General features: G+C 43.7%; 1 protein-coding gene and 1 pseudogene across 4 annotated transcripts in view; one reads left to right on the top strand and one right to left on the bottom strand.

Moving 5' to 3' along the window:
• The window catches only part of DRP2 (dystrophin related protein 2), a 48365-nt gene that overhangs the window by 2751 nt on the left and 22762 nt on the right, over positions 1–22852 (top strand). For 3 of the 4 annotated variants that reach the window (XM_037512203.2, XM_054695645.1, XM_037512201.2), the window contains exons 2-8: positions 8823–8999; positions 15766–15932; positions 17304–17460; positions 18920–19040; positions 20824–21092; positions 21763–21909; positions 21990–22068. In XM_037512203.2, the coding sequence (XP_037368100.1) occupies positions 8883–8999; positions 15766–15932; positions 17304–17460; positions 18920–19040; positions 20824–21092; positions 21763–21909; positions 21990–22068 (1057 nt within the window). In that variant the 5' untranslated portion in view covers positions 8823–8882. Of the gene's footprint in view, positions 1–7139; positions 7172–8822; positions 9000–15765; positions 15933–17303; positions 17461–18919; positions 19041–20823; positions 21093–21762; positions 21910–21989; positions 22069–22852 lie in introns of those variants that run through there. The other variant, XM_054695644.1, reaches the window with a different exon arrangement.
• On the bottom strand, positions 11577–12348 carry LOC119246378 (40S ribosomal protein S3a-like; annotated as a pseudogene).

Below are 22852 nucleotides of genomic sequence, written 5' to 3'. Positions count from 1 at the left end.
CCAGCCCTTTTCCCTTCTGGCAACCACCAGTCTGTTTTCTGAATCTAAGAGTTTGTTTTTGGTTTTGTTTTGTTTGTTCATTTGCTTTGTTTCTTTATCTTCCACATATGAGTGAAATCACGTGGTATTTGTCTTTCTCCACAACACTGCATTTTTAAATGTAAAAAAAAAACCCTGAGACGTGAAGGGAATTGCTCTCCTCGTAGCCGATGAATATCTGAGGGAGTGGAACCCATTTCTCCGGATCCCCAGCCCACTGTGCCCAACCGCTGCTTCTCCAGCAGGTTCCCTGCCCGGGAACTAGTGGCAGGAAAATGAAACAGCTTGAAGGAACAATCTTGTCATTTTGAGTGCAGCATTTGCATCTTACACATTTATTTTAGCTCCATCCCCCTCTCTCCAAAGTAACCACGATCCTGGATTTCATGTTTGTTATTCTCATGCATTTATTTATACTTGTGTGACATATGTGCGTGTCTTTAAATAACACATACTGCTGCTTTATATGTCTTAAAAATTTATATCCCTGGTATGATATGTACTCTTCTGCAACTTGTTGTTTTCTATTTACTGTTATATTTGTGAAAATTATCCACACTATAACACGTGGCTCTGATTCACTCATTTTTCACTACCGTGTAGCATTCCATTTCATGAATACGCCACCATTTATTTATCCATTTGCCCTTGATGGGCAGTTGAGCTCTTTCCAGTTTCTGGCTCATACTTAGGTCTACTATGATTGTTGTGTGTAGATATTCTTATGTCTATTACTATGAATATATATCTAGGAGGGAATCATCCCACCGCCTTTGGGAGATATTGTCGAATCCCCCTCCAAAACAGTTTACTAAATCTTACTCTCACCAGCAATGTAGAAAGATTTCAGATGTACCACATTAATAGATGCTTATAGTAAAATTCTGCACTGTGAGGGTGCATCTCTGACTTTTTCCCTGGAAAATAAATTTTATTTGTCAAAATTGCTTGACAGCTAACTTCTCAGGAACACATTTCATTGTTTCCCTTTGTAAATGAAGGGGTTGGCCTACATCATCTCTAAGGTCCCTTCCAGTTTGACAACCTCCGTTTCCATGATTTATTCGCTAAGTGAGAGCATCTGAAGCAGAACTTTGGTTTTTGACTACATTGCAGGAATTATTTTAGGAACACATAACAAGGCTCGGTACCAAGGAAATGTGTGTCTCGTCGCTCAGTGGCAAGCTGTCAGGTAGAAAGAGTGCTGTGAGGAGGGTCAGCAGGAAGTGTCATCCTGGACTGGGGAGAAGAATCTGTAGCCTGTAGAAAGAGGGTCTTCTCCCCGCTGCTGTTCCCAAGTTTCTCTCGATTTAGAACTCTTCCCTCTTGATTTTTTCCTTCTAAAAATAATAAGAAAAGCTAGTTTTAAAACATACACACAAAGTGTTTCAAGTCAAAAGGCAAATCCCCCTCATCAACTCCTCAGAAATTATTTTGTGATTGGAATTCTATTCTGACACTTGTTTTCTTTAATCTAAAATATGTTCAAATCAGAGCCTATAACTACCTCTTTCTTTTTGACAGTGGCATAATATTCCATTGTGTGAATGGCTACAGTGATAGATAAGATTTGAGTATTTACTGTGAGTTTTAAAAAAGGAAAATATGTGCTTCTATATGCAATAAACTTTGGAAGAATACAAAAGAGGCTTTTGGAGAAGGAACTTTTCAGAAACTGTGGATGCCCTCCTTGCAAGGCTATGAGGCGGTCTTTTGGTGTTCCCTGTTTTGCAGACGCAGGGACTGTGCTGATGAATGTCAAATCCCTAGTGTCCTGGCTCAGATCTTGTGCCCTTAACTGTCATGCTGTGCTGCCTCTCTGACGGCATCCATTTAACCAGTCCCCTGTTGACGAACATTTGAGTCAATTGCAGAGTTTTGCTGTTGCAAACAATGCTGCAGCGGACATCCTCATTCACTTCTGCAAGTCTTTCTGTAGAGTAGGTTCCTAGACTTCTCCAGTTTACAGGTGGAAAGAACTTATTCATTCATTCAAAAAAATATTTATTGAACTCTAAAGGCACTGGAGAAGGTCTGGGATCACACTATGAGAGATGACCAGAATTTTACTTCTCAGATGTCCTAGGAAGATCATTCAAATGCTCTGTGGGGGATTTGCCAGCTGGATACTGCCCCAGACCCCACACTTATTGCCCCTCTTTAATTGTTTGTGTCTTTTCCTGAGTAGTGGCATGACTGACTCAGTGCTTGGGATCCTATCTGGTGGCCTGTAGCCTAAAATCTTCTCCACTTGCTAAGAATCAGTGATTACAGTGCTGCAGAAACTGGGTTCTCGAATTTATAGGATCAGAATAGTGTAACTGTGAAGAATTTGTTCTCTGGGGCACCCAGGTCTTCACCACTTATTCACAGCATGCTTTCTTATTCTCATCTCTCAGTGAAGACCACAATAATAGCTACTGCTTAGGGGCTTCAAGAGGATTAGATCTCTTGATATAGGTAGACAGCTTAGTTAATATATGTTAAATGCGGAATGAGTCAATTTTAACTGTTATTATTTATTCAGTTATGAAAAAGAGACCTTAGCAATATTTCTACAAAACAGTTAAAGATATCCATGGCATTTTGGTGAGGAGTGGGGATGGAGGGAGAAAGTAGTGTTATTAAATCACTAAATAGTCATGTGGTTCAAAATACAAAAAGTAAATATATATTTATTTTTATTATTTAAATAAAATATATTGCATTATTTATATTTTTTACATTTAATTTTTAATTTACATTTTATATATTTATATTATATTTTCATTTACATTCTATTATTTAATTAAAATATTTATATTACAATATTCAGTAAAAACTACATCTCTTATTGGTGACATGGGGCATTTATGGGTGTGAGTAATAATTTTACATCTCAAAGTAGACAGTGATTATATGAGGATTAGCTTTATCGTAATTCAATACACTTCACATATATGTTTATTAGTGTGTTGTATTTCTCCTCTTTAAAAAGAGGGAACATATTATTGGCCTTGGTAAAGAACACTGTGTGAAAACATACTTTTGAAGAAGTGTTAACATATAAACTTTAAAACAAATACACTGTTATAAACCAACATTACCTCAGTAGACATATTGTGAAGATAAATTAATAAAAAAGGGAAAAATCCTGAAAAATGGAAGGAATCCGCACACCTTTGTCTTGTAACTGCTTGGCTCTCTTCTCCAAAGGCAATCAATGTGAACAGGTTCTTTTGTATACTTCCAAAGATGGTTTATTGCATATACAAACACATATTTTCCTTTTTTAAAATATAAATATGGATTAACCCCTAAAATATAAATATGGATTATTTCGTTCTTGTTTTCTTTTTACTCAAAATATATACATGAAGAGATCATGCCATATTGGCACACAAAAAGTTCTTTGTTCTGTTTTGAATGGCTGTATAGCATTCTTGTATGGATACACCATTATTTATTTAATTAGTCCCCTAGTAATGGACACTTGGATTGCTTGCAATGTTTTGCCATTTCAAGTCCTGCTTCAAATTTTAACATTCTGTATACATCATTTTACACAAATGCAAGTATATATGTAAATCCAAAGCTTTTCTTTCTTACTTCCTGGAATTTGTACCAACAAAATTAAGGACCTGTACATTTACCTAATTGGAATTCAATTCAGTAAATGAAGTCAGGGAGTGCTCATCAAGGACCTGCTCTGGGCTTAGCACTGGGTGAAAAAATACATGCAGGAGAAAGAAAAAATAAAACAAATTTAATGATATTAAAAAACAAAAAAATATGCAGGATAGAAATAAATATTGAGCAGGGATTTTGACGTCCAGAAGCCAACAGTCTTGCTTTTCAGTTTGGAATCGTGGTATTTCTCGTGTTTTGAAAGTTTTGACCTATGCCCTGGAGAAACTGTCTCCCCCTAAAGCCTCCTGGAAAGGTCTGTGTGTGACTCTGAGAGCCAGGAAAACTGGCCCAGCCCTTATGGAAATCAGTATGGAGGTGTCTCAAAACATTAAAAATGGATCTGCCATTCGACTCAGTAAATCCCACAGCTAGGCATCTACCCCCAAAATTCAAAGACATTAATTCGAAAGGAAACTTGCATTCCCATGCTTATTGCAGCACTATTTACTATACTAAACTATGGAAACAGCCTAAGTTCCCCAAAACAGGTAAGTGGATCAAGAAGATGAGGTGTGTATACACAATGGAAGACTACTTAGCTATAAAAAAGTTAAACACATGCCTTTTGCAAAAATATGGATGGAACTGGAGGGGATTATGCTAAGCAAAAGAGATCAGGAGAAAGACAAATACCAAATGGTGTCACTTGTGTGTGGAATATAAAGTAACTAAATTAAGAGTCAGATAAAAACAAGCTTAAAAACTAACCCTTGATTGCTGACTACAGAACTGAAGCACCAAGAGGGAAAGATAAGGACAAAGACAGAAGGAAGCAGAGTGGACTATGAACAGTTTGGTAGTGGCTGCACTACGGTGGTAATACTTAATGGGGGTATCCAGATATTACCTTAACTGAAAATAAATAAAAAAAAAAGAACCAGGAGGGGCCTCCCTGGTGGCGCAAAGGGTTAACCACAGCACTGTGAGGCTATCCATAGCCTCTGCAGCATGAGTTGGATCCCAGGCTGGCCAGGGAGCTACCCACATGGCGCAGCAGACCTCTCCTGCCTTGCCCACTGCTCCCCTCAGCAGTGTATTTCAGTCAGTCTGCCTGTTCTGTTCCCCACTCTGTCTCTGGTGAATCCTCTCACCTCCTGCACCTCTGGCCTGTACCCCAGTTCTTGTATGCATAAATAAATAAATAAATCTTTAAAAAAAAACAGGAAAAGGATATTTTGAGTGGCAAAAGCCACAAATGGATATCTAGAGGGATCTCTAGAGGGATCTCTAGAGGAGAGCACAGAAGAGTTAATTCCACCCCCAAAAGCATCCTCCATGCTACTCCGTGTGTGCAAATCTTCTCTTTCTCCTTAGCTCAGAAACATCTCTTCCATACATACATCTTACATCCCTCAAACTTGAAGTAAACGCTTCTTCCTTTTACCTCTCCTAGCGTGATTTCCATGTCCCATATAAGGTAGGAATCATTTTTTTTCCTTAAGTCGTGCATTTAGAGTTTATATGCCTTATTTCCTACATGTGATCATTTGGTGACCAAATCAGATTCATCTCCAACTTTTTACAGCCTCTGCAAATTAAAAGGAGCAATAGGAAAGAGAATCAGTGTGTGTGGGTAGTAATTTGGGACAGGATGGACATAAAATAGAGAGGCAAAAAGTGGAACCTTTGTATAGAACAAAGAACACTGACCAGGCATCAGGAGACCCAGGTTCCCTTGTCTCAGCTGCTTTGCCTGTTAAATGGGTTCATAAATCTGCCTGGGCCAACCTCACCAATTGTGCTGAGGAGCAAGAAATAAAGTACAGTGGGCTTCAAAAGCATGATATACAGACCCAGGGAGTGCTAGCAGTTTGTGTGTGGCGAGTCTTTTTTTTTTATTTTCTTTTTATTTATATATTTTTTACATGGTTCATTTTTAAACAACGTTTGCTTTACTCCCCTCCCCCCTCAGGTGTAGTCTCCATAGAATTTCCTTCACCAATGCACCCGTGTACCATCTGTGTGTGGTGATTCTTAAATGTTAACATTACAGGTTAGCAATCCAAGATCTAAAGAAGCGAAATAATTTGTGGTCATAGTTAGTCATAGTTGACATCATAGTTAGTGGCATAGCAGAGGTCAGTGAAAATAGCATAAGAGCAGTTATGCTGGAGTTAGAAGATTTGACTTCTCTGACTCCTGGGCTTATTTTTCTTTTGTGACACATCCACCTGGTATCAGGTCAACAGAGGGATAGGAAAGAGGTTAATCTGCAGAGCATTTCCTCAAAAGTGGAAAAAACAAGAACTAACAAATGACCACTAAAATGGGGAGTTAAGCATCTCCAGTAATTAAGGAAATGCAGATTAATCCTCAAGATGCATCTTCCCCCCCAAAATTGGCAAATATATTTTAAAAATTAGAATACTCACTGTTGGCAAGTGTGCTGGGAAATGGTACTATCAAGTGATAGAACTTACTTTCTAGGGCACTTTAGAGGTATATATCACAAGTGTGAAACTGATTCATACCTTTTGATTCAGGAATCCTCTCTTCTAGGAAATCATCCTAAGGAAAGTATCACAAATACACACGAGGTTGTTCATTCTAGTGTGACTTGTTTCTGTTAAAATTGTGATATATCCATTCAATGCAAGAGAATACAATGATGCAGGAAGCATTTAATGAGCAGTGTACTTATGCCAGAAACTGTGCTAAGCTATTGGAATGCATGACTAATTATAATCAGTAGGATAGTTCTGTGAGGGCAACACCTTGACCACCCCCAGATGAGGATGCCGAGGTGAGGAGAGGTAACTGACTTTTCACAGGCCACACTGCTGATAGGTTGAACAGTGTGGTTTCAACTGTAAGGTTATCTGACACCAAAGCCTGTGGCTTCAAATATAGTGCTCTAACACCTTTGTAGCTGTTGGAAATCATGGTTTAGAGAGAGAGTTAGCAATCTAAAATGATCATAATGTAAACAGAAAATGAAAAAGGTGGTATGTGGCATATGACGACAGTTTTATTTTAACAGTGTATGTACACATTTTTCATTGATAAACTATGACAAGACCTCACACCTGTTAGTCCTGGTATCTCTGGGTTGTAGTATTGTAAGTTCATTTTATTTTCATCTTTGTGAGTTTTTGTGTTTTTCACTTTTTCTATAAAGAATATGCACTACTTGCGTAATCCACAAAAATTTAAATGCTGATACAAAAAGAGGTCTGAAAGCAAGCTGACATGTGCATAGCAATACTTCATTTTTGATCTGAGTGGCAAATTCTTTTGTGCTGGCGTCCGATCAGGAGGGAGTCATTTATCACCCATCCTTTGGGGAGTCTCTTTGGGGATGAAGAGCCAAGTATCTGTGTCATCTCTATGAACTTCCACTACGACGAAGTGTCTGTCCTCCATGATCTGTAATCAGCCCCAGTCTTTGTACCATGGACCCCTGAGGAAGAGAGTACTTAATGCAAGGAGTCCACAGATCTTGAAATGTGTCTTTTCTCACTCTGTAAGTACTAAAAGTACAGCTACTATTGTAGGTATGAGTGGGCGAAGTGAGATTTTTTAAATCTTAAGAAGGGGCCCTCATACCTAAAATGTTGGGAACCGCTGAAATAGAGACTAAAAATGGTGGCCATTTCATCGTCAGCCCCAGAAATCCAAGATGCTCAGTTCCTGCTTTTTGGATCAGGATTTGCACATCCCTGCCCGGCATTGAAATGCAGCACTTTCCTCATTTGCAAGCATCATCTTTACCATCCAGTCTCATCACACTTGTGTATATTCATCAGACTATCAATTGGTTTCTACATCCAACTTTTCCACTCACATCTTCCTTTTATAAGCTTAGCTCCGTCGCTTATTAGGAAACACTGCCCTCGCCTCCAACCACACCCAGTTTGGTCCTTCTCCTGTCTTTCCTCTTTTGCTGTTGGCAACATTTTCTACCTGGCCCCCAAATTAGAAACCTTTGACTCCTTCACCTCCTTCCAACTCACATCTGATGGATCAGAGCCAATTTATATGATCTCACAGCTGTGCTCGCTATCTGATCCACACTACAACTCTCTGCCTATTAGGACGGCTTCCCAAAGGGTTCTTCCCAAGGAAAAACTCCAGAAGGTGGATTCTAAAATGCAAATCTGGTCCTGTCACACACCCCCTCCCCCGCCCCTGCTTAAAATCCTCAGTATCTTCCTATTGTCTACAAGATAAAGCCTAGAATTCTCTGTCATTCAAGAATGACCCAATCTGGCCACAGCTCATTTTCCAGCCTGATCTGCTACTCCCCACCAGACACCTACCTTGCACTCTGGTCACACCATAGATTTTATTTTTGTGCTGTCTGGTATGTTCTTTTTTGTTTTCTTTTTTCTGCCTAATGGCAGTCCGATTTCTCTTTCGTGACTCACCTACAATATGCTTCCTCTGGGGAGGCGTTTCCTGACATGACCAGGTAGACCTCACCTCATCTGTCCCTTCACTCCACCCCTTAAATACTTCTGGCATTAATGCAGATAACACTTTATGTATCTGTGTTCTCTGTACAGGCACTCCTCAGGGGCAGGCACCTGTCTTTCATTTCCCTGCCTCCTAAACTCTAGCCATACTGAATTTACTGCTCTCTGAACATTCTATGCCTTTTTGTGACATTCCCCCTTTGCATGGGTGGGTCTCTCCTGGGAATGCCATCCTCCCTTTCCCCCTTCGCGGACAGGAAAACATCTACTCACCCTTCAAGGCACATCTTAAGTGCAGTCTCTGAAATATTTGCACACTCTCAGGTAGAGGTAGTTGTTCCCCATACTGTGCTCCCCTAGACTTCTGGTTAAATCTCAGTGATAGTATTTGCCACACAAGCATTTTATTATAATTAGCAGCTTGCATAACTGCTCTTCTTCCTCCTCTCCCTCCCCGCACCCCTGGCTGTGAGATCTGATACAGCAAATCATTCATGTGTCTCTAGCACAAAGCACAATAGGCAAGTGATAAGTACATTTGATCAATAACTAAAGTCTTTTATGGGACATGGTGGCCTGGGAGAATAAGGCAGGTCAGCATGATAGGAGTATTTATTTATATAACTAGTCAAGGTGCCTCTAGGTAAGTGCTGGGTTCATAGGTCTTTTATAGGACTTGACTCTAAATTTCTCCTCCAGGTGCTTATGCTCAAAGTCGGTGCACGGCCCATCCTCAGCCCTCCATGAGCCTTGGTTCTGATGCAACCTATGGTCATGCAGGGATGCCCTTATACCCTCCCACGATGTCATGAGTGGCGGGCAGCTGACCAATTCCATCACAGCAGCAGCTTCCGAAGCACCGGTCCCCAGCCTCAGGTAAGAGGCCAATAGTAAAGAAAGACCTGTGGAGAAAGGGGTGGACATGGGATCTGTGTGTATTCTTGTGGGCGTCTATGCTTCTGAAGACTCAAGAGCACCCTCCTTTGGGTAGCACGGGACCTTCTTCTGGCCCATCCCTGCCATTCACGAAAGCTTTTATAGGCAGCATAGTGCAAGGAAGGGTGTTGATTTGGGCAAGCCAATGGGCCTACCATGACTGAGAGGAGGTCGTTCTGTGTTAACCTCCCAGAGCAGGTCCTGGAAGATTGTGATCTTTCACTCGGATAAGGCACAACCTTCCTTTGCCTTGATTTCTCCACTGTGCAACTGGTATTCTGCAGGTATCTCTCATCTTCCATCAGTTCTTCCTTTCAAGTCCTTAGTCTTATAGCTCCAGGCTCAACCCCACTAAGAATCCCCTGGGTTTCATACCTGCCTCTCTCCTATCTCCACCCCTAGGAGTGGATGGCTGTGGTTTGTGTGCCTTCCTGTGTATGTTGGTAGGTGGGCGGAGGATGGGAGAGGCAGTCATCTCAAGAGGGCAGCTTCCTCTCCTAAAACCGAGGGAGGTCCACAGGTAGTTGACCAGACGAGGGTATATTTGATGTACCTTACAATGTTTTGGGGTCCAGAAAGCATGGGGCTGAGAAAGTACAATGTCTCTTAGGTTCTCACAGATGGCACTGCTGGGGGTTCAAGCAGCAGCTGAATATACAGGGAAGAGGAAGGGAGGAGAAAATGATAGGGTTGGAATACATGGGTGCTAGTGAGTCCATTCTAGAGAGAGTAATGAGGGAAAGGAAAGGTCTAGAGAAGCACAAAATCCAGATCCTCTTGGGCTATTTTCCCACATCTGACTGGAGATTATTGTTCTTAATTACAATATTCATTCTAGTAACAGCAAATAATCTTTTCCAACTTTTTATTGGCTGAGAAGGGGCTGCCTCCATTCTCAAGGCCAGGGTCAACTTTGAGTTCTCCAGGGTACAGACCCTTTCCCCAGAGTGGGACTTTCATAGGGTCAAGGGATCAAGAAACCTCAGCCCTTCCAAAAGGCTTGTCCTGCTCATTGTCCACCCGCTCCGAGCTTTACCGTCTAGGCTGGGGGATCCCAGGGCTTCATTTTGTGATTAAGAATGGCGAGACCAACCCCAGTCCTCTGCCACTGCCTAGTTTCTTCTCTTTTTTTCTTATGATTGTGACCTTTCTTTACCTTAAAAAAATCAGTAGCTTTATTTTTCTTCAACATATATTTACATAACAGATGTGAGAAAGGATCTCATGAAATACACCAAGGGACTATATACAGAGTTAGGAGTTCCAAATCAGCAAGACAAAGTACATGGACAAAGCACTCCTCCCTGAGGGCCACAGCATCCTAGGACTGTCCTGTCAGAGGTCAGACTAGTTCTTGGATGGCTTTACGCTCAGCTGTGGGATTGTGCTGAGCTTCAAGGGTTTGTTGCTTGCGCCTTTGTTCTTGATGGCAATGGATTTTCTGGTTTTCATTTCACTACATTTTTGGCCATGTGCTACACGACTCCTAATACTTCATTCTTTATGCATCCAGGGTAATACTGCTACTTCACATTCCATTTTCCTTGGCCTAGAACCTTCTGGGACAGGCAGGAAGCAGCTGCTGCTGCCTTAGAAGGTATAATGTACTACATCACAGTCAATGAGTGCCAGCTCCATCAAATATTTGGCTAAAGTGTGCTGCTTGACATCAACCTCTGACTTTCAATGCCTGCCATAAGAGATGTAGTGGCAAAGGTGGACCCAACTCAAATTTCATTTGTTTCACTATTAGTTTCCATTTCTTGGATTTGGGAGCTGGTTAAGTAGTGTCTTTGATGTAATCAAAGTCTTCAATATTTGGAGAAAATGTCTCCTCATACTTGGAAGCCAAGAGCAGAGCTGTAATTCTACCCCAATGAAGCTTCCTCCTCGAGACTGACTGAACCTGTAAAAATGGATCCATTGTGGTGACACCCACATATAGCGTTTTCTACAGCAGCCTAGACTGGGAGTGGACCGGCCAGTAGACCAAGATGGCATGTGTACATGCATTTGTACCACTTCCATACACCATGGAATATTATTCAGCAATCAAAAAGATAAACTCATGCAATTTGCAGCAACATGGATGGAGCTGGAAGGGATCATGCTCAGTGAAATAAGCCAGAAAGAAAAGGAAAAATACCAGATGGTCTCAGTCATAGCAGGAATCTAGAAAACCTAAATAAGGGACCAGGAAAAAGACTAATTATAATAAAGCAAAAATCAAAATCAACAAGCAACTATAAACCAGAGACACGCTATGGTGGTGAGAAGGGAATAGGATCAAAACAAGGGTGGTGGGAATTGTATGGGGACTATAACCAAGATGAAAATGCATACATTGTGCAAAAATGAAAAATGATGTAAAAAATACATAAAATTTTAAAAAATTAAAAAAAAAAGAAATGTGGGTTTATGGGTTGCAGAACCTCAAGTTGCCTTTGATGCTGGAAGATAAGTTTTCCTTTTTCACAAAAAAAAAATCACAAATCATCACCATTAAAACTCCGAATTTTAAGCACATTCTTGAACTGGTCACTCATATCCATCACCTCATTCAACCTGTCTCATCTCCAGTAACTTTTCCAGATCTACTGCCTTCACCATGAAGCTCCATGCATTTTCCCAATTCAAACCTGGGCTTCTTCAGCATTTTTACTTTTCGAGACATCATCGAGTGGATACATAGATTGGCAACCTGTTTCTGTGTCTTTCCCAATGCTGTCTGGAATCAATTTATTGACCACCTCTATCAAGTCATTCGTCTGCATTCTTTAGGTCACAATTTCCATCATCTTTTTCTGGACTTGGTGGACCTGTTGGTGCTGAGCATAAGAAGTCTTCTGCATCTGATTGTTGCATTATTTTTTAGTAAAACCAATGGAGAATAACTAAAACAAATAACTGTGAGCTGTCTCGACATCAACATGAGTTCCAATCACTGTCTGCCATTTTTTGACCATGGAGCACATTTTCTCACAGGTAAGACCCATGTCATGAAAGTTAGTCAGGCAGTTTTTGCCCTGAACATCCTCAGTGATCAGCTTGGATTTTCTAAATGCAACTTCTTCATTCTGAAGATCATCAAGGCTCACTTCAAAAACACAAACCCTCAGGCCATCAGATGCAATCTTGTTTCCTTGACTTCTTGTGACTAGTGTTTGTCCATTATTTCTTATATTGAACATGGCTGGTCTTTGACATCATACCAATCTTTCTTAGAAGATGGATCAACCACTTTCTTCTTGGCTCTCTTTCTGCCACCTTTCATAAGGTGTTTGTTTTTGCCAATGCCATGGTGCTGCTCAGACAGCCAAAAGGGCAAAAGTGTTGCAAAATATTTTAACATGGTCACAGCAGAGCTGAGGATTCTCCCAATATTCATTATCAATATCCCCAATGTTGCCAAGCAAGGCATCAGAGAAAGCTTGGCAGAAGTTCTCTTCATGGAGATATGCTCTGGTGTGGGAGAAGGATCCTCTGGAGCCAACACTTCTGTCTGTTTCACAGAAGCAGCAGGTTCTAGTTGTTGACACTTGCTGATTTGATGAGTTGAGCAGGTTCTTGGGTGTTCTGAGCTTTCTTAGTTACTTGTGTGACCCTGGTTGTAACTCTACTTCTAATTTCTTCTAAAAATGCCCACTTGATAGTTACATAACTCTTAGCTTTGGAATTAACTTCTATGTCAATAGACTCCAAATCCATGAGCACTTTCAGGTGTCAGAGTAGCACCCAGAGGGACTGGGAAGGCCAGAGAGCCAGGCTCCTCTAGAGAGGAACACAACCTGCAGGGATGGCTGTGGAGCAAGCTTCTGAGGCTCCATTAGGCCTGAACTCTGGCCCCCACTGCTGGGAATCTTTGGCCTTGACTTGCCTTAAAGTTTCAAGAGATAGGAAGAAAGCCCTGTGGGGAGTGGGGAAAGGGAATGAGAGTCCTGGGCCACAAAAGCCAAAAGTAGAAGACTAGTGATAGAGACAGAAGACAAGTAATATTCAGTATTTGCCTATCGTGTGTGCCTGGCTCTGCTGGGGGAGACTTGTAAGTATAAGAGGGAACTAGGAGAGGAAGAGTGGGGTGAACAGGGGACATAATAAGGGGACCTTGTGGGGGATTAGGAAAGTAAGAAGACTGGAGAGAATGACAGGCTAGCTTGGTGGAGCCCAGCTCAATGTGGGTGCTTCCCGCAGAACCAGGACAACTTGGCTGTGGCTGGGTCACAAGGGGCCATTTCTAACTGGGGGCATTCCAAGTGCCGGGGACTCTGCGAGACTGGCTTAAGCCCAATTATCCCAGCATAGGCGAAGCTGTGGCCCAGAGCTAGAGCCACTCCAGGCTCTTGCTCTTGGCCTGCCATCCCCATTCCACCCCAGCTGGCTCTATCCCAGAGACCCAGAAGGGGTCAGGCAGCTGCTCCAACTATTCCTGTAGGTGGGCCTCAGCATGGAAACAATGTGGAACTGTGGAAAGCCCAGAAGACTCTGTGGGAGATAAATGAGGATGGGAACAGAACACTTTCTGGTAAAAATGAAGTGTTTTCGCTCAGTGCTGAGTGGTGGGGGCCCATCTCGGGAATGTTAACCTTTCCCTGGGCAAGTCTGCTGGAGCAGAAGAGTGGCCACTTCCAGAAGGGGCCCTGCCCCTCAGGTCTGTGGCCCGGGGCAGTACCGACAGGGCACAGGAGCTTCTCTGGCACTGGGTCCCTTCATGGAACTGCTTAGTTTCATGTTGCTCTGTCCTTCCCTGCGAAAGTCCAAGGGGTGTCCACAGGCTCCATTTCCCTCGGGCCTCAGAGGACAGCAAGAGCTTGGTGGGGGCGTATCGTTCTCCCTCCCACAAGCAAGGCAGAGCACCCCTCATTTTCACAGTGAGTTTGGATGAATCTTCTGTGGTCCACATTCCTTATCCCGCCATCCCATGGCCCTGTTCCCAGGTGCGCCACACACATTCCTCACAGCATCTGAGGACACTTACCAGAGGAAGACAAGGCTTGTTCATCCAAGTCCATCCTCCTACCAGGCTGGGGGTGGGCGTGGGGGGTGGGGTGGGGTATTGATAACAATAGGTTTGTCACCAAAGTGGTCTGATCCTTTCCTCCACCTCAAGGGAGGGGCGGGCCTGGAGGCTAAGTGAGTCCTTTGTATCTTCCATGTACAGGGGAAATAAATCAACAAGAAGCTCCCCTCTGCATGCCCCTCCTCAGCACCATGGAATGCCCAGTCCCACTCTTGCCACCCTTGCCAGCCCGGGAGGGCCCTCCTGGCCCCGGTGTGGCGGGCCCAGTTGGGAGCAAGCCAGAATTCCCCAGGGACAAAGCTCTGATTCACCGGCTGAGCCCTGACATAGCCGCCCCCTCCAGATTCCTGGGGAGTCAGTAAACAAACAGGGTGACAGCTCCCGCCTCCTGGCCTGGCTCAGCCCTGACTGCTGTCCCGGAGGGAGTCTGCTCAGAGACTATCAGGACTCTGCCTGGGGCTTACCGGGCACTGGGTCCAGATTGGTGCTGAGGGATAACCATGGAGCTGCCCAGTCCTGCCACAGAGTCCCCAGGCAGTACAGGTAGGGTCGGCTCATGGTGACGCCCGGTTACTGAGGTCAGAGCTTTTCCTCAGCGCCTGGCTGCTCCCTCACTTCCCTTTCAGCATGAGGCTGCAAGCTTTGGTTTTCATGGGACGACTGATGTCCCACATTGCCTGGAGGGTCTTGGGTGGGGGACCGGGACGCTAGAAGAGTCTCAGTCCCTAGCAGTGCCATGTTCTTTCCACAGAAGGCAAGTGGGTAGACAAGCAGGCCGAGGGTGGGTTTCCATCAGCTGAGGTGGAAGGGCACAGGCTGAGATTTCCGCCTCCACCGTGCTTGCCCTGGCTGGGCAGTCCTGGCATTGTTCGGGAGATAGCTAATTTCTTCAGGGCTATTGGCACAACCGCCATTCCTCAAACCCTGCAGTCCTCCCCACAGGATGAACAAGCAAGCGATGGGCTCTGAATCAGATGAGACTTTGGGAGTTTCCATGGCTGGTCATAGCTACAGACTCTGTTCAGAGTCTTTTGACGATTGGGGTGGAAATGCTGCTTTATCCCTTTCCTCAGCCCATGGAAGAGTAGCAGTACTCTACAGGATTGTTTCCAGGCTTCTTTTCTTGACTCTGGTGGGAAATTTGGGTGGAAAAGAGGGTGAAGAGAATTCAAAACCCAACTTCATTTGGGAAGAACACTGCGTACTAATAGCTCTCTCCAGCTGGTCTATTCTCTCTTGCGTTCTTTATGGGACGGTCTCTCTTTCCTTTCCTTTTCTTTCCTTTTTTACATGGCAGCCCTTTCTTTTCTAAAGGTGGAGCCCTGGAATAGGCCCCTACAGCTCACCTTAAATATGTTTGGACTATATGGCAGTGGTAGCCAGTGTCGGGCAATTCTGAACAGCTCTTACCTAACTTAAGCACTTCCAGGATCCCACCTGGGCAGTAACTCTGGCAGAATTTACAGTCATAATAAGAATGATAGTAGTCACTGTTGTATGTGACCAACCTGGACCAAGAGAGGGTCTTATAATCAACAGTTTTCCATGGAGTTTCTCTTTTTCTCCCCTCACCTTCACCCCCAAGCACACCCTGGGCCAGCCCTTCTCTCCCCTTGTTCACCCTCAGTTTGTGGCAAACCCGGATGTGGCATGCTCCAGGGGTCACAGGATGTCTGTGTTTCTGTCCAGGTTAGAGCTGCTGCTGCCGCCGCCCCTACGCGTCCTCAAGATGGTGCTGGGGTTCCCTGCCTAAGCCCAAAGCTGTTCAACAGGTCTATTGGTGCCGCCAGACCCCTGGAACCTTCAGCCATGAATCTGTGTTGGAATGAAATAAAAAAGAAGTCTCACAACCTCCGGTAAGGCTTGACCCCTAGAAACAGGGGCCTTGGTCGGTGTCCGGCTCCTGTTTTTGCTGCTTAGCATGTCGTTCTCCTCTCAATTTTAACTTCCACTTGTTTGGGTGGTTTGATTTGTTTTGTGTTAAGTGGAGGAATGATACCTGTCCTAACCACCTCGCTGCGCTGTGTGAGAATTCAGATAAGATATGGAAATGCTCCTGAACTTAAAAGCCCTGCGTGTAAATGACCGATAGGATCTCTCCCTCCTACTCTTCTGTCCCCCATCTTCATAGATCTCATCTGCTCTCTTTCCTGTCCTTTCAAGCCCTCTTAGATCCCATCCATTGGTTATCAGTCCGCCTTTTCCTTCCTGAACTAAGGCAAATTAGTAAGAATCTGAAGCAGCTCTATGTGTAACTTCTTCTCCCTGCCCCTCTCTGTAGCCCCTCCAGCCCCTCACATACATCGATTCTCACATAGATATTCTTTGCTCCTCCACTTCCTATCATCAAAACCCAAACCCCTGGCTTCTGGTGGGCCTTGGTGGCAGTGTGAAGAAAAATGAGTGCAGGCTGTGGAGTCAGACAATGCTGAGTTCTATCAGCGACTTAGCTACATGACCTTGGGCAAATTACTTAACTTTCTTGAGCAATGGCCATGCTTACTTAGAAGACTGCTCTGGGAATTCATGGGAGCAATAATTTAGGTAAAGAGCTTGGCCCAGGTGGGAGGGAAGCAAAGAACACATTTTCTTTCTCAGCTCCATGGCTGCACACAGCCAAGACTGGCCTCCAGTTCCTACCACTTGGACCTCAGCTCATGGTTTATTTGGGGGAGGAAGTAGACAGATGATTATAGAGTACATACTTTTCTCTTTCCATATAGCAGAACTTTCTCCCATGTTGCTATCCTCCTCAGAGACCCTTGGGCTACTTATATTGGTATGCATCCTCCCACGAGTGCGTGCCCACGCCCACTCCACTTGCGCTTTCCTCTGACCTCATCCACTCTTGCTCAGAGGGCAGACTTGGAGAAGTCTCTATGGAGGGAAAATTTGGCATAACTTGAGTTCCTCCGGGGCAAGGAGGCAACAAGACAACTGTCACCCCAAATATCCTTGCTCAGTGTCCTACTCTTCCCAGCCTGACATTGGGCACAAGAGATTTAACTGGTGGCCATAGAAGGTGTTAATCCCCAGCTCCTGCGGAGGTGCTTTGGGAGCTTCTGTAGCTTTTCTTGCTTTTTTTCTTGCTTCTGTAGCTTTTCTTCCACTAGAGCAAGTCATCCTTAATTGGTTCCTATATTAAGATCCCACATAAGTATTTGGAAACAATGTTTTGGCACTTAAAAAGAAGCTTGAAAATCATTGCTTTTATCCACTGTGTGCAGTGCTCGCCTAGAGGCCTTCTCTGACCACAGTGGAAAACTTCAGCTCCCTCTCCAAGAGATCATTGACTGGCTCAGCCAAAAGGATGAGGAATTGTCAGCTCAGCTGCCCCTACAAGGAGATGTGGCCCTTGTGCAACAGGAGAAGGAGACACATGCGGTAGGTTACAATTATGGAGGCCATGTATGTTCCCTCTCAGCCGGGAAAGGGCCTCTCTGCAACTCTCCAACAGACACACAGGCACCCAGGCTCTGCCTAGGCGCCCATAGTAATGCCACACTGATGCAGTCCTACTGGGCTGTGGCTAGCACTGCACCGAGTAAAGTAAATCTTTCCTTTCTAGCTCTCCGCTCAGATATTAGCCTTCCCTTAAAAACCTGCCCTGATTTTGAATGGACACAAGGGAAAAAGAACATGATAAAAAATTAAGTTAAAAAAAAAAAAACAACAGCCAATAACTTAGGATGCTAAACCATATACAGGTGAATGCAATTGTATAAAAATCTATATAGATGCCTGTACATATATACTCAGGTAGAAACATAAAAAAGAACTATAGGGGTGATGAAAGTAGGGTATTTGTAATTTTTTTCTTTATACTTTTCTGAGATTTCTTTTTTTGTCTATAAGAGCATGTGTGTTTTCTCATTGTCTGATAAAATAGAATTGTATTATAGCATTGTAGAAGTTTGAGGTGTGCATCATTATGTCCAAGATTTCTGTGACATGTTTTACCTTGACAGTCAAAAACAACAACATTTAAAAAAGAATGCAAAATGCACTAGACGAAATAATAAATATATGACCTAACAGAGTGTTAGCTAGTGCTATGGTGGCAATCACATTGCAATGTAAATGACTGAAATCAATATGTTGTACACCTCAAACTGAGACACTGGTTATATGTCATTTATATCACAATAAAAATAAATACAGAGTGGAATACAATACGGCAAGAACGTAAACCATAAAGGCATGCCACAGCAAGGATGAATCTGAGTGAAAAAAAGCGAGATACAAAATGAATCCATATTGTATGAATCCATTTACATACAATTTAAAAAAAGACAAAACTAATGATCGTGGTTGCCTGGGGGGGTGGGAGGAAAGATGACGTAGTGACCAGAGGGTGCCATGAAGGGGCCTTTCAGGGAAGCTGGTGTTCTGTTTATTGATTTCAGAATTGATTACACACATGGAATCACTTTATGGAAATTCACTGAGCTGTATATTATTGATTTGTATAGTTTGTGTCTATCTCAAAAATAAATAAATAAAATATTGAATCTAAATCTTTCCCATACTGGTTTTGATTCCTTTAAGCCCCTTCCAGGGAACTTTTTGAGTCTTCCAGAGAACCAAACTTCCCAGCCCCAAATCTCTGAATTCCTTTCTACTCTGTCTGGGGGTAGACAGACTAACAGACCTTCCAGTGTCAGAGTGGTTCTTCTGCCTCTATGGAGGACTGCACCTCTTCTTCCCTGGGTTGCCAAAGATAAGAGATAATGTTAAAGGATCAAGTTGCACTGGGGACAAGAAAGGTTATCAATTGCAGGATGGACTTCAAAGCAATTAAAAGACTTTCCTTCCCTCTTGACCACATTGTTAAACTTCACAGGCCTTTATGGAAGATGTCAAGTCTCGGGGCCCCTATATCTACTCCGTGCTGGAGTCAGCTCAGGCCTTCCTGTCCCAGCACCCATTTGAAGAATTAGAGGAACCTCGTTCTGAGAGCAAAGGTGGGTGGTCTCCCTCTCTCCCCACTTCTTCTTGAGCTATGAACTGCTAAATACTTTCCTGCCCTCCCCAAACTTGTTTTCTCAGCTGTTGTCTAGGAGGATAGTTTTATCTTAGTAGCCTAAGTTAAGAGGAACAAGAGTCATACTGTAAGACAAAGCAAAAAAAAAAAAAAAAAAAAGAGCTTGGAACAGGAGAGTTAAGTGTGTGACTCAAAACTGTATGCGGCTCATCATGTGTAGCCCTTCTAATGAGCATGGAAAAGGAAAAACGAGAATCACGTGCCATGAACTGACCCAGGGAATAAAAGCAATAGTATGTCCCTTGAAAACATACTGCTTTAATCCCAACATATAAAAATCCTTTTCAAAATCTAAAATGTTAGCTGAAGGCATTTGAGAAGAAAATTAATTGTGACTCTTTGATACTTGCCCTAGTGACTTCTGGCACCTTCTCTCAGAAGAGAGGGTCACTTTGGGTCCTGGTTCAAATATGGCAACAGGGTAGGATCCATGGTAATTAGGTGTGTGTGGTGATCCGACAAGTAATATTCTCCAGAAAGAATCCGCAATCCTCCAAGACTGGCAACGGATAGCCTGGAAGTACCCTGTTAATTGAGCCTTTCATAAATGCTGTTGACTGTCTCAGTTTACCTTGAGCTCCTCAGAAGGAGAACAAGTACTCAATTTACTGCCCAACCCAATTTACGGGGCCTCCAATAGTGCAAGCTCAAGATAATTCAAATTAGCCTGAGGCTTTAGGCTCTGAATCTACTTCTGAGGAGAGATCTGAGGGAGGAGGAGGAAACGTACAAGTTAGGAGCTTAGATGGAAAATCTGGGCTAGTTATACTAACCGCTTCAGGGATGGGCCTTCATAAAATGCCTGACTTCTTTGGATGGAAGTGGGCAGCAGACACTAATGCAAAGATCACATTCTAGACCAGCATGAATAAGACCCTGGATGATTTGCCTCACTTCACCTCTTAAAATATTTTGCTCACTATTTACTTTGCCCATTTAAAAAAAAAAAAAAAAGGAAATCCTGACGATATAATAAATGAAAAACAACAATATACTCTCTTGACTTTGGTGGTGGATTTGTAAACCTACACGTATGATAAATCATGTAGAACTAAATACACATGTGAGTAACATAAAACTGAGCAACTTTAAACAAAATTGCTGGATTGTATCAATGTCAATATACTGGTTGTGATATTGTATTATAGCTGTGCATATGAATCTACAATGATTTCAAAATAAAGCAATCTAAAACACATACAAAATATACAAAAGGAACATAACCATGGGAAGATATATATTGATATATATATGCATATATATTTCTGTGTATGAATATATACAAAATAAGTGAGCACGCATGCACACACATACATTTTACAAATGACTATCTTTGTCTCTGTCTTTCCCGCGGTGGCCCCTGCTTGTTTCTTTCTTTTTTTTTTTTTTAAAGATTTATTTATTCATTTTACACAAGAACCGGGGTACAGGCCACATGTGCGGGAGGGTGAGAGGATTCACCAGAGACAGAGTGGGGAACAGAACAGGCAGACTGACGAAATACACTGCTGAGGGGAGCAGTGGGCGAGACAGGAGAGGTCTGCTGCGCCATGTGGGCTGCTCCCTGGCTGGCCGGCAGGGATCCAACCGGCTCTGCAGAGGCTGCAGACAGCTTCACAGTGGGGTGCTCAACCGCCTGTGCCACCAGGGGAGGCCTGGCACCTGCTTGTTTAGCTGACCTGCCTTCTTACTTGCCCACGCAGATACCTCTCCCAGACAGCGGATCCAGAATCTTAGCCGCTTTGTATGGAAGCAGGCAACTGTAGCCAGTGAACTATGGGAGAAGCTGACAGCCCGCTGTGTGGACCAGCACCGCCATATTGAGCGCACTCTGGAGCAGTTGTTGGAGATCCAGGGAGCAATGGAGGAATTAAGCACCACCCTGACCCAGGCTGAGGGAGTCCGAGGCACTTGGGAGCCCATTGGGGACCTCTTCATTGATTCACTTCCTGAACACATACAGGCTCTTAAGGTATGTGGACCTCCCCCTCACCTTGCTACAGTATACCCTGAGGTCTCACTCTCCTCCCACTCCCAGACCCTGATAATGTTCCCCCTGCTGAGACTCTGTTGTTGGTCTGGACTATAACCAATCTCTCCCAGTTTGTGTGCTGGATTTATCTGGAGGATGGCTGAACTGTCCTTGTACTGTCTGGTGTTTTTTTTTTTTTTTTAAAGATTTATTTATTTATGCATACAAGAGCTAGGGTACAGGCCAGAGGTGCAGGGGGTGAGAGGATTCACCAGAGACAGAGTGGAGAACAAAACAGGCAGATTGACTGAAATACACTGCTGAGGGGAGCAGAGGGCGAGTCAGGAGAGGTCTGCTATGCCATGTGGGTTGCTCCCTGGCCGGCTGGGGGATTGAACTCATGCTGCAGAGACTGTGGATTGCTTCATAGTGCGGTGCTTAACCCCTTGTGCCACCAGGGAGGCCCTGTCCGGTGTTTTCTAACAGTCAGAAGTGAAGCCAATAAGGACAGTGTCCACCATGCCTTAGTCTGGTTGCCCCCAATAAGCAAGCACCTAGGTTGTACTGTTGGAATGAAATATCTGGGTAAACAGGGAGGAGTTGAGGTGAATGACTTATGGTTCCTCTTTCCCACTCTGCCCACTGTGGGCCTTGGGTCCTGGTTCCACAGCTATTCAAAGAAGACTTCTCCCCCATAAAAGATGGCGTGAAGTTGGTGAATGATCTGGCCCATCAACTTGCCATTTCTGATGTGCACTTGTCAATGGAGAATTCCCGGGCCTTGGAACAGATCAACATCCGGTGGAAACAGCTACAGGTAGAGAGAAACTGGAGGTGCCTGGATATGTCATATTAAATATGTGGAAAGAGTCCATTGACTTCCTGTTCTTTCCATAGGTGTCAGTTGGCGAGAGGCTCAAGCAGCTCCAGGATGCCCACCGGGACTTCGGGCCTGGGTCACAGCACTTCCTTTCCTGTACGTGAGACAAGCAATTTTACTTAGCAGAACCTCAACCACCTTCCTCCCAAGAGAGCCTGCTGCTGTCCTCTGGGGGCCCTGTGGAAATCCAGCATACTTTGGCATCCAAGAAGCAGGAAGGATAAAGCAGTATAGCATCGTGGTTAAAAGGACAGGCTCTCAAGTCAGAGACTACTGTGTCAGAGTCACCACTCCTCAATAGTTGTGCAAGCTTGACAAAAATAGCTTAGCATTTCTGAACCTCAGTTTTCCCATATGTAAAAAGAGGAGAAAATACCTAGCTCATAGGGTTATGGGGAGTAAATAACTATTTTTTTCAACAATAGGGCCTATGGTGGGCAAGGCAATCTTCTAGGCACTGGGGCAACCTTAGTGGACAAAACAGACAGAAGTCCTTAGATTTCTAGAGCTTATATTCTACTAGGGGAAGCCAGATCATAACAAATAAGTAAAACATATCTAGGGTCAATTGGTAATAAGTGCTATGAAAAAAGGAAAGTGTGGATAGGGAGCGCTGGATTTATGGGGGAAAACATGACAACTTTGAATAGTATGGTCAGGAAAGTCCTCCCTGAGAGCATGGCAACTCAGAAACCTCCAGAAGGTGAGGAAGTGAACCATGTGGGTATCTGAGGGAAGCTCATTCCAAGTAGAGGGAACAGCAACTTCCAGGAACTGAAGGCAGAGGCAGGCCTGGGGAACAGCAAGGAGGCAGACACGGAGGAGAGGAGGAAAGGGGAGGAGCAGGCTGTGTATGGGATGAACTGCTTTCATTTGGAAT

This window comes from Talpa occidentalis, unplaced genomic scaffold (genome assembly GCF_014898055.3).
Source record: "Talpa occidentalis isolate TD23 unplaced genomic scaffold, MPIMG_talOcc4v2.1 talOcc4.15, whole genome shotgun sequence".
Taxonomy (NCBI): domain Eukaryota; kingdom Metazoa; phylum Chordata; class Mammalia; order Eulipotyphla; family Talpidae; genus Talpa; species Talpa occidentalis.
This window is presented reverse-complemented; position numbering and strand designations above follow the sequence as displayed.